We start from the raw sequence: 14,360 nt of genomic DNA, 5'->3' as shown, positions 1-14,360 counted from the left end.
CTGACTAATGACCTTTGTGGTCGACTAATGTTTGGTTGACAATGAGGGGGCAGCCCTTAAATTTACCACTTCATAGCAAAAGGCAGATGATAATGTGATTTTGGAGGCTGACCTGGGCAAAGCCTGTCCTCCACCAGGCAGCTGCCTACGTCTCACTCAGACTGGGTCTGGGTCCATGTCTGTCTGTACTGGAGAGCAGCGTGAAAGCTAGGAGTGTCACTCTGAAGCTAAATCTGTGGACCGAAACGTCCCCAGAAGTACACTGCACACTGACTGGTGAAAAAAAAAGACAGCTCAACTTAAAAAATCTGTATTGACTGAAGGGCCTGCAACTGATGAGTCAGATTTTCAGCTTTCAGGGGGAAGCTTTAGAATATAATGCAATCCAGCACAGCACCAAGCACCACCACTAACTACTCTATCACTTCAGTGCTAAAATGTATAATTGATTTAATACCTCTATCAATCAATTTCAATCAATTTTATTTATAAAGCCCAATATCACAAATCACAATTTGTCTCACAGGGCTTTACAGCATACGACATCCCTCTGTCCTTTGGACCCTCACAGCGGATAAGGAAAAACTCCCCCAAAAAACCCCTTTAACGGGGGAAAAAAACGGACAATGTAATGTCTATGACAATGTAAAAAAAATACTGACACTAACATTAGTACAACAGATGGATGACGCCATCGGTGTTACTTGACTAGTCATCCTCTTACCATCATTGGCCTCTGACAATATAAATGCAATTCAGTTTTCATTTTGACAGCTGTGAATTTGTGATTGTATGAGCAATGTGGCTCCGATGCTGTCTCTTTGTCTCTGTTTGTCATGCACCAGGACAAAGAAAAGAAGGGTAATGAGCAGGAAAATTATTATTATTAAGAAAACAGGAGAAGGCCAGATTAAAAATGTAAATTATCTGGAAATAAAACATGTCAGATGTCATTAAAAAGCTCATCTGGAGCAATATCCTTGCACCAGGGGGCAGTGTGCCACTCAGGGAGACTGACTGACACACTGTATAAGAGGACAGTGGGTCCCTGGTGTGAAGGTCACATTGCACACAGCAGTGCAGACCCCCAAAGTTAACCATGTAACAGGATATGTACTGGAAGTAATGAGGACTAATGAGTACATTTAGAGAGTAACAGGTGAAGAACTTCATGCTGTTCTGGGAGTCGTGACATATTTCTAGATTCAACCATTAACTTTTGAATTAAACCACCTGCAGCTTCAGTACGCTCCACATCAGGCCTTGAGGCAGCCCGGCTTCTCAGTAGGGAGCTGTGACTTCCTGGCTTCCTATCTGCCTTTGTTAGGGTACATTGCTTCTGGTCCTATGCATCTGAAGAGGAACAAAGGATAAGGAGGCGACTTATACTCCTTTCTCTCCTTTACTTACAGGGACCACCCCTCTTCATCATGCCTCATCTCCCTTTCTAACACTCCCCAAGACTAAGCAGTGACCCCGCTGGAATGCCTGGCGCCAAAAGAGGCAGATTATAGCCTCCTGCAGCACTGTCACCCTGTGATACACTGATTTGGGCTCATAGCCCCATGCCCCCATGGCTCCTTAAGCTTCTTAAGGAGACCCTAATGCTGCATGCAGATGGTCTCCCCACTCCTGAGTTGACTTCTTATGCCCTGGAGTTAATACTAAGCTCCTGTGGTGCTGTTAAATCTGGTGAAGCATCTAGTAGACAGGGAAAAAAAGAGTGTGCTGAATTTTTATTGCAGTTTCAAATTTTAGAGGAACAGTTTGACATTTTGGGAACCATGCTTATTTGCTTAGATGAGGAGATTGATACCACTTTCATGTCCTTACTCTAAATGTGAAGCTACAGCCAGCAGCTTTAAAGGAGCTAGTGGGTGGATTTGCTACCTTTGGATGGAGCCAGGCTAGCCGTTTTCCCCGTTAGCTGACACTAGCCTCATATTTACCATACAGACATGAGAGTGGTATCAGTCTTCTCATTAACTCTCAGCAAGAAAATGAATAAGCCCATTTCCCTCTTTCTAAGTCTCTCTTCACAATAACACGTGAACATGTGTCGGCATGCGTGCCACCAGAACGAGACACGCTGTCACCCTTCCTTGTCCTCGATGGGACTCCTATTACTTTACATATAACAGCATGTGCAGCTACAGACTGATGTTAGGACACAAAAACGAGGGTAGTTTCAGACCAATACAGTTGTCATTTTCATGGCCAGTGTCCCCGTTGTGTAAGTAGCAAATGTACTTGTGCCCAACTGTGTGCCCATAGGTGTGCAGGTCCTAAAATGAGGTGTGGTCAGGTGCATTGTTAGCGCATTGCTATTTTGAAGGCAGCAGAAAGTGACTGCACCACTGACCAACAAAATCCTGGTCTAAAGTTAAAATGGCACAGTATTTTCCTGCTGTTTAAAGGGCGGCCTCTGTTTGTTCTGTGAGAGAAATACACAGTAATCACACTGATCAGACATTTTGTTGTTTGGTTGCTTTAATAAGCTTTCTGGAGTTGCAGTAGGCACATTGACATACCCACCACAACAACAAGCATGGCTGAAGGCGAAATTATTAGTGACTGCACGGTGGTGGAGGAGCAGCTTCAGTAGTGTGGAATAAACTGTGGCATCCTGAATGTTTTATGAAAAGCCCCGGACTTCTCAGACTCTTTTAGTGAGTTACCGCTCAGAGGCAGCAGCACAGCGTCTCTCCCTCTCCTCTCTTGACGTGCGCACACACGAGTCGGTGTCGTCAAGTGATTAAACATTTGGTAATGTAAACCTACTCGACACTCGCAGCTCGACAAAAACTACATATATGTGAATGTGCAATAGTTCTGGTATCATGACAGCATGTCACAGGTTACAGCGTGATGGTTAGAGGAGAAAAGGCAGAGCATAAAGGTCCAGGTGGAAAGAAAAAAAACAATCATTTAGGATTTTGCTAAAAGAAGGAAATCACCTGTTGATTTATATATATAGATCCCAGGGTACATTTTTTATATTTGGGAGCTGTTTGTGTAATTTGTGGTAGATTTATATTATAAGATTATAGATTTATATTATAAGATTATAATAGTGTCCAGGCAGCTAAGCTGCCAGGACACTATTATAATCCAAGGTATTCTTCTTCTTCTTCTTTCTTCTTCTGAGGAAATCCTACTTTCCATGGGTGAAAACTTAGCAAACTTTGCACAAAGGTCCAGCCTCATGCCAGATATCCTCAGCTGTAAACTCAAGCCAGTAGTCCTGATGGTGGCGCTACAGCAAGCGTCTAAAGTTCAAAACTTTGAAAATTCATAACAAATCAACCATACGTGCTACAACTTCACAACTTTCATCAAACTGTAGCCCCGAAGAACATTTAAACCTATTAAAAATTTGAAGTTCATCACTGTTTTTTTCAAAAACTGTAAAACTTCTTAAACCTATCTCCTCCCACAATTTTTGCTCAATTGACACCAAACTTGCTACAGAGCATCTTCAGACTGTCCTACAAAAACTAAGTTTCTCAGATTTTTGATTGATCAAAAATTGAGCCTACAGTGCATCAAAATGTTTGACTGTAAACGGTACTGTAAACATATACATGCAAATTCTTGCTAAATAAATCTTCAATTTTCATGAAAAAATGACAAAATTCTAGGGTCATGGCAGATGATGTGTGGCAAATTTCAGAATTTTATCTCAAAAACTGAATTTTTGACAGCATTTTGAATTTTGCTCAAATGTGAACAACCGGAGTTTTTCACTTATGGAGCAAATTAATCATTGTTACAAACAAATTACCAACATCTCCATGCTGTCTAGATGCAATATGTGTATTTTCAGATTTTTGTTTCGATAACTGATTTTTTTCCATGCACGGACGGCTGCTAAACCTGCACGTCTGGCTTAGTCAATTTGTGAAGCTACACATTAATTGTCACTGACTAATTAGCTCAGTGAGATAGAAATCAATTCTTAGTCTCAGAGGTTGTGAGTTCAAGCCTCAGCTGATGCAAAAGGCAGATCGTGTTGCTAAATTCCTAAATGTCTTCCAATTCTTCTGCTTGTTGCTCAGAATTGCCTAAAAATGCCCGGACCCATCGCTGCGCAGCAGCTATAATTGATATTATTTTGGGCCATATCGCCCACCCCTACTGTTGTAACTGTACTGCTCTTAATGCATTACTCTCAGACAAATTGGAGATGTGAGCAGTTTTCTGCTATCTGCCATGTACATAGCAATGCCCCAGGTGTAGGCACACCTGGTTGTAGACATTCTGGTTGAATTAATGTTGCGCCCAAAACACACCTATGTTTGATAAAGAGATGAAATACAACCCTCAGGTATGGGCCATTTAACTAGCAAAATTGGACTTGGACTTGCCCTAAATGTACTTTTGCCATGCACTTCAAATCATGCCTCATTTAAACTGGGCCCGAGGAGTCTGAACACTTTTTTATGTGTCTTATGTCCAGGCTCCTGTCCTTCAGGCCTCCTGCCTTGTGAAAATGGCCGATGTTTTACTCCGGGGCAGAGCTGTGACTTCACAGACGACTGTGGCGATGGCACTGATGAAAAGGAATGTGGGACTTCTTGCTCCTTTGAAAATGGGCGCTGTGGCTGGAAGAGCTCCCTGGCTGATAATTTTGACTGGACTCTGGGGACGGGGTCTGTGAAAAGCATACGGCCTCCATATGATCACACGTTGATGGATGATAGAGGTATGTGTTCACAATCTTCCTTCATGCATTTTGTGCGTCGTTCACGCACATATACCATCAGCTAATCTAAGAGTTTTGTTAACTCTAAGTATTTCATTAAAAAAGAACATCCTTTTTGTTCTAGCCTCCTCTTTGAATTACCATTGTATAATTGAACAAGTGTGCCTTCACTTCTGGGTGGTTTTGTATAATTGGGGTGCATGAAACTGAGCTGACTTTCAAATTTCCACCTGTTAAACCCAAAATGCTGTGGTAGCTTTCCACAATGTTTAATTCATGACAAAATCAATGAGCTACTTCCCCGTACGTGAACGTACAGCAGCAGTCTTCAGGTGATTGATGCAGGGCTTTTAGGGCTGTAATCCCATTACACAGCCTGCATGGCAAACAGCCGTACACATGAATAAACAAACACATATGTACATTTGCACATACAGCTTATGGAGGCGCTTCTCCTGAGCATCTTTAGGTTAACGATACAGCTCTGATACATCTGTGTGAAAGTAAACAGTGAGGCTGATGTCAAAAGGTGCATTTCCATCCAACTCATTTTATGTGCATTTTAAACTTGAGAGGAAACAGAAAAAGTTTTTAAAAACATCTCAAATAACGCAAAAAGTTTTTACGCCTGGGGGAGTTGGAAAATTTAGTGTGTCAATAAAGGGTGAATGTTAACAAGTGCAATGGAAACAGATTCAGCAAATAAATTATAATGTAGTCATGACGTACCATCATCTCATGGGCCACTGCAAGTTCTCTTTCTCGTCTCTGGGTGGCTTTATTATGCTTATGTGTGCACACAGGGCTGTTACTAGAACTCCTCCAAGAGTACATAGCTGTAATATTAGCTGCTCAAAACTCCATTATTATCAGGGCTGGCTTGATAACTTTAAGGTACCAAATGCCCCAGTACCAAGTAGTATTGAAACTTTTTCAGTCATACGATACCAGTGCATTTAATTCTTTTTATACACAGATATAGAGTTATTTTTTTTTATTCACAGCCAATCACCACAAACAGGGGCGTAAATATAGATAGTACAGTTGTACTACTTTGTAAACTATTAAACAAATCCATTTAATGAATCATTTCTTATTTTATTTGGTATTTTTGTCATATACCGATTTGCAATGATGATTGGTAATCTGTATGTTGAGGTTTTCGAATGCCGAGTCTGTATTTTATCATGTGATGATACTATAAAATATATGGTAGCTGTTTTGACACAAAATCTGGCACTGGGGCCCATCCTAACAGTGTGCACTGGGGCCCATCCTAACTACTATACGCCATTGACCACAAGCGTTCAAACGTGATTTGATAATTACCGCAGCAGCCACAACCCATAGAGTCTGGTGTGGTGAAGTCCACAAAAAAAGTGTCAAATTATGTTCTCTTTCAGTACCAGTATCACCTCAAGGTGACTGATATTGGTACTGGTATCATAACTTTCTAAACAATACCCAGCCCTACTTACCAGATTACCAGACATTTTTTCCTTTGTTTGAGGTTTGACTGGTGCTTTTTTAATTATTTCGTCTCGCCAAGGACTCTTCTTCTGCACTAGTGCAATGAATAAGAATTAGCGCCACCTACTGCTTATCTCAATAAACCAACTCCAGTATTAACATAACAGTAAAAGATGGAAAAGACCACATATTCACACTTTCTTCTGCCTATCAGGAAGTACAGGCAACAACGAGGAGGGACTCAGAAACACGACTTGAAAATACTGAGAAGTTAAAGTCTTTAGTTGGAGGAATCAGATTTCAGTGCATAGGAGTGAGTCCAAAAAATCAAGGCAGAGATTTACAAAATCACTAGGTAATAGGGCCGAGCCAAAATACAGAAGATAGGTAGAATAAATCTTGGAACACTCAAGGAATAAATGCTGGAATGCTCACTAGAAGAGGGGAGAGCAACTGGCTCAGACAAAGGGGATGACAGACTAAATACACCAGGCAGGCAGGGTTAGTAATGAGGGACAGGTGAAACTAATCAGGGTAGCGGAGGTAATTACACAGACGGAAACACACGAGGGCAGGAAGTGAGGTATCTGAAAAGAGTGACACTGGTAAGTAACAAAAAAAAAACCAAAACCTGGAAATAATAACTAACAAAAAAAAAAACCTAAATTAAACTAAATTAAATAAGTACACATAACCTTACAGACCATAAATAGTGTTTGATTTCATGAAGCTTTGATGGATTTTAATTTTATTATTAAGCTTGTTTGGTTTTTAATGCTCAACACAAAGGGATATAATGATAAAAAGCAAACAGAATATAGAAAAGCTATTAATAGTGCACATATTTGCAGAGAAAAAGAAACATGATGGCACAGATGCACTCCCTTTGCTTTTATATTCGGCCACGTTCCCAGGTTTCCTCTTTTCTATATGAGCTTGGCTTGAATGAGAAACTTTAAGAGTGGTCTGCGGGTGTCGAAAGGCAGTGAGATATTAGAAGATGTGTCAGAGATTACTCTGCGAGCCCCAGCCCTCACTCCCCGACCACACTGTTCGTGACCTTGCTGTAATTTGTCACTGGCTGCTCACACGGAGATAGTTATCAATTCCTCTTTGCCTCATCTCCCTCATCGCTGCCCTTCTCCTTCATCACTTCTCTTCTGTCTTTTCTCGTTAGGTCATTTCGTCTTTCTGGAAGCTACACCGGTGGGACTGAAAGGTGATAAGGCTCATATTAGGAGCTCTGTTTGGAAAGAGTCGAGCACCATCTGCAAGCTCTCCTTCTGGTACTACATTTCCCACAAGGCCTCAGGAACAATCCGTCTGCTGATCAAGGTAAACCATCTGCAGGAGTGTGTTGACTGTTTGCACACAATCACGATAAGAAATGATGAATTGAACTGGTGCCAGTTCACGATAGTTTTAAAAATGAACCCTCCAGACACGTCGCATTCCGTTACGCCTGGTTACCATGGTTACGCTCAGTCAGCGATAAAGCTGATTAAATTAAACGATGTTAATGTAGACTGTAATCACATCATATTAGCGCTGCTGTCTAGTGGTGTCAGTAATCTGGTGCGGCTGTCAATCTCTCTGCCAGTTTTTGGATCTGCGGGGGGTTGAGGTGAATCATGGGGGGTCGTGGTGACCCCTCGGCCGAGAGCAACCCCACCCCACCATCTGGGCACACACAAGCCCTGCCAGTTCTCAAGGCTTCTTGCTTGTTAGGCATTCAGCCATCTAGTTTGTGTATGCATGGTTGACTTTCAGGGATTAAGATTTCTGCTTGCAGCTTTTCTGCCATTTAAATTCTGCTGTGATTTACTGTGCCTCCAACCTGTGGTGTGTGCAGTCTCAACTTCATTTAACTCTGTGCAGGTACGACTCAAGGTCAAGGTGCAGGAGCTGTGCATGAGTACATTCATTCTTTGGTGTGTGTGATTGTGCAGGTTTTTGTCTCAGACTTAGGTATGTGCAGCACGTGCCTGATTATTAGCGTGTCCTTGTGTGCGCTGCAGAAACTGTTTTATGCAATTTGCAAAACACGTCAGCAAATTATCATGTAAATTTGGGTTATTTTTTTTCTACAAACAGCAAGAGGTTGTATCCCGTCTTGCAAAATTTGCATATCATTCATCACTCTTCCAAAAAGTGATGCTGGTACCGTCTCATGCTGCAGCAGCCAAGTCATAGAGGAAACAGAGCTCATGGTGTGATTGTTTTAGGGGAGGAAATCTAACTTATTCAGTAGCTATCAGCTCCATCAGAACTTTAAACTGAAATGTGCCTTTGAGAGTGAGTCTGTATTGTCAACAAATACCATGGAAAGACCAGAATCGAGAGTGACAGATTAGACTGTTCCGACAGTATAAATAATAACATTAAAGTTCCTCTGTGGACATTGATTGAACCCCTAATCAACATGTCTCTGTTCATCATAATTACATATTTAGAAGTTTTTCCTTCATGCCTTGTAATTGCTGAAGTGTAGTTCTACATGTTTGCCTCATTTAGAATGCATGCATGGATGAATATGCAAATTGACCCCACCCTCACCTGTAGCATGAGTGTACCGGCTCACCGTTGACTCTGCTCATCAAACACAAAAATCGGTGCTTGTAAACAGAAATAGATGACTTGAGCCTTTGGCTTGACTTTGTTATAAAAAGCTATTCATGTGTTGCTAATGGTAGATCAACTTTGTTCCCGATAAACCAGCTCTAACAAGTTCAAGTGAAAGTGAAATTTAACTTGCAAAATACTGATTGAGTTACACCTGCTTCTCCTCTGACACCCTTCATTTTGCTACCGTTATGTAAAGCCCTACCCTGCAGGTTGATGGGATTGGTTCCTTAAGGCAGGGGTTAAAGTTCTCCGACATAGCGCTGGATTTCCGGCGTGGCGAAGTTTCACGGGCAGAAGTGCTCTACTGTGGGAGCATTTCATTCACATTTGCCCCTAAAAATATATATATATATATATATATATATATATATATATATATATATATATATGTGCGAACCGGGAAAATGATTTAGGTGCACAGTGTGCGAGTAAACACAACCTGTTGTTTACCATAATCGGCATCGGACATTTTTCATCGGTAATCGATCAAATAAATGTATTTTAAAAGTCGCTCCTTTGGCTCTGATACAGCTGTCTCCCTCCCTGCCTGCAGTCCCCACTGCACTGGGCTTTGTAGCAATGCCCTGCCTACAGCCCCTCTGATTGGTTACACAGCACAAGTGATAGTCAATCAACACTGATGCCTGTGCATGCTTTCACACCATGTCACATTGAGACACAGAGCTCAGACGGAGCAGGAGAGGCTCCGGTAAGCCAGCGGGAAGTTTGAATTCATGTTCTTGATACTGTCATTGGTACACTGCAGTCCCATGAGGGAAATGCTCAGCCATGGCACTGATTGTGTGTTTCGCTCATTTCATCTTGTAGTTTGTAAAAAAAAAAATAAAAAAAAAACATATCAAAGTTAAAAACTCTCCACTTACTAGAGCTTTAAAACAATAGATATTTAAGATTTTTTATTTGTTTGTTTTACCAAAAATAACACTGAAGTATTACCTGTATCATCAAAGCCAGTAGTCAAATTTGTAAATATTAACCATTGCACTAGTGCTACAGGTGAAAATAGTCCTCTCTTTTTTCACCTGGTTTAGCATTTTCCTAAAGATGAAAGTATAAATTTATGACTTGGTTTGAGAAGGTTTATATCTTTAATTGGAACCTATGGAGTCTAAAAGTACTGAGAAAAGTACTAATGCATTTCTGGTGTTGGTCTTAATGTGAAAGCTATTGACAGCAGTTCACAAGGGTTTAACTGCACCATAAAAAACTTTCCTTTGTTAGTCTTCTCTGGTGCAGGAGTCAGAGAAAAGTATAGTGCAACAATGGAGGACTTACATGCAGACAACAAAAGGGATTCAGACTAGAGTCTTGATGTTTGAATGCTTTCATTTACATGCTGGCGCTGTGCAGACAGTACAAAAGTGTGCAAAATTGCAAACATTTCGGTCCATGTTGGACTTTCCACAGTGCAGAATTAGGCATGCATGAAAAATTGCCTTTTATGTGGGCTACTCTGCAGGTGCACCATAGTCATCAAGGCTTGTTAGAACACACATGAAGCCAAATGCCAGTAGCTCAGGTAATTACAGACATGCCAAAACAATACAACTCCACAGCACTGATAAAATCTTATGCATGCACCAATCAGCTAAAACATTATCACCACTGAGGTGAAGTGAATCACATTGATCACCTCGTTACAGTGCAACATTCTGCTGGGAAACCTTAGGTCCTGAAATTTATATGGATCCCACTTGACAGGCTCCACCAACACAAACATAGTTGCAGACCATGCCATGGCAATAGCCTTTCGAGCAAGACAGTGCACCATGTCACACTGCAAAAACGGTTTGGGAATGGCCAGAGGAACGTGACAAAGAGCTCAACGAGGAGTGCCATTGCCATGAGGGGAGGTAGTTGGTCTGCAGTGGTGTTTGGGTGTGTGATGTGTGTCAGGTGGCATCCACGTGAGTGCCCAAGGTTTCCCAGCAGAACAGTGCACTGCAAGGAGATGATCAGTGTTATTCACTTCACCTACCAGTGGTTTTAATTTTTTGGCTGATAGGTGTACATAGAAATGTTAGCTTGATAACTGGGAATGGGACTCACTCGGACAGAAAGACAATAAGATAGAGACACAGAAAACAGTTCCTATCTGGTTCTACATTTAGGCCACTGGGGTGTAGCGTTTAAAGGTAGAAAATATATCTGCATTCACATTGGAGTAAATGTTGATCCACATTCCCACCATGACGTTTAGGAATCTGCTGACAAAAACAGAACTATCAGCAGACTGTTCTGATTGTACAGTCACTTACATATATCCATGTGACTCTCATGTACTGCTCATACACAATCTGGCACCTGTGGAGGTGGATCTTAAATTTATTGAGGCTGCTTTGAATTTAATTATATTACAAATTCTCTACCACCCGACCACTGCATGCTATTGATTGCACATTAAAGCCTGGTGCAAATGGGATAACGCCGGCTTTAGAAATTCAAATCATGGGAGTTTTTCAGTCAAGCCCACTGGCCATTTGATTGATTATGTGACTCTGTGAGAGGCGGGAGATGATGAATGCATGTGGACTATTTTACATGTCCTCCATGTTCCCATATGGATGTGAAATGTAAAATTTGGCCTTTTAAAGAAGGTTAGCTCCAGACATATAAATGAGGTGGCTGAATTGCTCACACAGACACATCGACACAGAGAGGAGGAGGTGAGTTCAGAGGTCATTGTATATGATGTCAGACATTGACTGAAGTGTGTGTATATGCACCCTGATATGTGTTTCGTGTGTGTGTGTGAGTGTGTGAGGGAGAAAACCAATATCTCAGTTTAGCTTTATGTCCCCACAGTCCCCAATGACACATAAATGATGTTAAGTGCATGTGTGACCGGGTTCAAAGACATTAGCACTTACAGATTATTGCTTTGTGCTACAATTTACAACATTATAGCATTTTCATAGCCTCCGTGTTGCCTTGAGTCAAAGCGGCTACATAAAGACAAACATGAACACACATTTGCACAGGCATGGCTACAAATACACACACACTGCAAACATCACAGTGTGAATACAGTGTGAGCCATCTTTAAAGGTTGATTGAAGAACAAAGGCAGTTATGGTAATGACGCTGGAGACTTCAATGGGCAGAGACACAGAGTGGGAGGGAGGGGATTATATTTACCTGGCAAGTGTTTCCCTCTGTGAAGTCTCACAGGGGGCTCAACAGTGCTTTCTATTTATATCACCCAGCCTGCGAACTGCTCGAGTCGCCATTCATCACACTGATAACTGTCCTCAGCACTGAGTGGACGGGACGTGGTGGGGTCTCCGAGAGAACTGGGAGGGTGGTGCGGCAGACAATTTTGAAACCACGGTGTGTGATGTCTGCATGCAGTGTGATAATGATATGTCATTTTGATGTATGCATCTAATATGCAACACAGAGAGTAGAGTCTCGAAGAAAGACAGAGGCGTATTTTCTGTTTTATGCTTTCGGTTTTACATTGATACTATAATCAGGCGCAGATTGAGGTGTCAGGAACCAGTGGCTGTGACTGCTCCTGCTGATTCTTTTAAAATAAAACAGAAAATATGAAACAGAAAATATGCCTCTTTCTTCTTGGGAGTAACTGTATGGTGATATCTGTCACAAAGGTTTGGACTTTGGATAAAATATTTGTGGAAACTCTGGAATGCAGATGAGGTGAATAAGTTCCGCTTTAGCCTCACAAAGAGATTATCTCACAACAGCAGATATTGGACATATCATTATTAGTGATTGCCATGTGAGATTAGCAAGTTAACTTTATATACTGTAGGCTCTAAAACTATCTAGACCAGTGGTTCCCAACTGGTCTGGCCAGGGGGTCGAGATTGTTCCTTAGTCATTAGCTCAAGGTCCACAAAGTGTAATACATTCGGTGTCATACTTGCGTTTGGCCATGTCGTCAAGCTACTTTGCTGTCTCTGTCAAGTAGCTGCCTGTTAGTCGCTCACTCTACAGCAGGAAATGGCACTTCAGAATAAAAGCTTGTGCTGGAAATTCACTGTACTTCAAAAATAAAGTGTGTTTTTTACAAACCCGACATGTTCGCGAGTCACTTGCGCTCCATTCAGAATGGACCCGCGACCCACAAGTTGGGAACCACAGCTCTAGACAACAAGTTGTAGTTTTACGGGGGTTTTATGTGCCACGTACACTAACAGTTTAATGGTTCTAGTGATATGCTAAGCTAAGCTAACTAACTGCAACCTTCAGCTTCAGGTTTACTGCACAGACATGAGTGCGGCGTCAAACGTCTCCTCCAACTCTCACCAAGAAATCAAATAAGCGCATTTCCCAAAATGTTGAGGTATCCAACATTCACCCCCAAAGTCAAAAGTACATTTTTTCATTCACCTGTGGTGCTATTTATCAATCTAGACTGTTTTAGTATGAGTTGCCGAGTGTTGGCTGTTGCAGTGTGAGATATTAGGCGTAGAGGTGTTGTATATACTAGAACTAGATGGCACTCTGCTTGTGGTGCTAAAAGCATAAAAAAATACATTTGAAAAACTCAACAGCCATGTCTCTTTACAGAAATCCTGATAATGATCATGATACCCAAGATAATCCACAGATCTTGTTGTGAGCAGTTTTATGTAGGAACTATTTTCTTTCTACCACATTACACCCACCAATGGTATCACCGTGTAGAAGGAAGTGTGCATCTACTGCTAGCTCACCTAGCACTACTGAACTAGATATTACTAGCCTGGTTCCAGACCGTAGACTCCGCCCACTCAACTGAGTAGGCTTGCATCTCTGGTCTGGCATACTGCAATGAATTTGCGATTTATCTCGTCCAAAAGATGGAAGGACCAATGAATGCCAGGGGTGGGGGCAGGTCTAGCGATTGGCCAGTCAGCGCCACGCTGATGTCAAGCTGTCCGCTGGTGGGTAACTGGTGAGGATAGCAATAATGGCGACCGCTACAGATCCTACAGACCACATTAATGATGCTATCGAGGTATTTCGCCACTACTCGCGTCAATGGAGGACCAAATTAAGGAAGCTGCTAAACTGGATTTAACGGCGATGCAGCTAGGCTTGCACGACGACGGAGACATTTTAAACGGGCAATGCTCGCTTGTTTTCGGCGCCCCAAGGCATGGATACTAATGACGTCAGATTCTAGGTGAGTCGTTGATCTCTACTGATTGGTTAGGGAAAAAATCAAATTCCCTCCCCCTTGTAAATCACCTTCAATGGAGGCGATGTCAGACTGAAGGTTCTGGGAGCTTCAGTCTGACACTCAGGCTAAGATATTACAGCTCAGTCGAGAAGGATGCCATTAATATTAACATCTTGCTCAGTCACGAGCACTAGCCTGTCGTCAGTGAGTAGATGCTCTCTTCCTTCTGTGTAGTGATATGGCTGGCAGGTGTTTGGTAGAAAGAAAATACTTCCTACATGAAACTGCTCACAACAAGGTCTGTGGATTATCTTGAGTAACCAGGTCATGATTTCTGGAAAGAGACATTGCTGTTGAGTTTTTCCAGATGTATTATCTGGCACTTGGAGCACCACAAGCTGAGTGCCA

At 41.9% G+C, this 14,360-nt stretch overlaps 1 protein-coding gene across 2 annotated transcripts in view; it reads left to right on the top strand.

The window, feature by feature from the left end:
• The window catches only part of malrd1 (MAM and LDL receptor class A domain containing 1), a 99,671-nt gene that overhangs the window by 55,017 nt on the left and 30,294 nt on the right, over window positions 1–14,360 (top strand). For both annotated transcript variants that reach the window (XM_033639494.2, XM_033639493.2), the window contains exons 19-20: window positions 4,460–4,705; window positions 7,353–7,510. In XM_033639494.2, coding sequence (XP_033495385.2) covers window positions 4,460–4,705; window positions 7,353–7,510 — 404 coding nt within the window. The remainder of the gene's footprint in view (window positions 1–4,459; window positions 4,706–7,352; window positions 7,511–14,360) is intronic.

The sequence above is a fragment of the Epinephelus lanceolatus genome, chromosome 20 (genome assembly GCF_041903045.1).
Source record: "Epinephelus lanceolatus isolate andai-2023 chromosome 20, ASM4190304v1, whole genome shotgun sequence".
In the NCBI taxonomy this organism is placed as follows: domain Eukaryota; kingdom Metazoa; phylum Chordata; class Actinopteri; order Perciformes; family Serranidae; genus Epinephelus; species Epinephelus lanceolatus.
The sequence above is the reverse complement of the archived record's forward strand: the minus strand, read 5'-3'. Positions and strand labels throughout refer to the sequence as shown.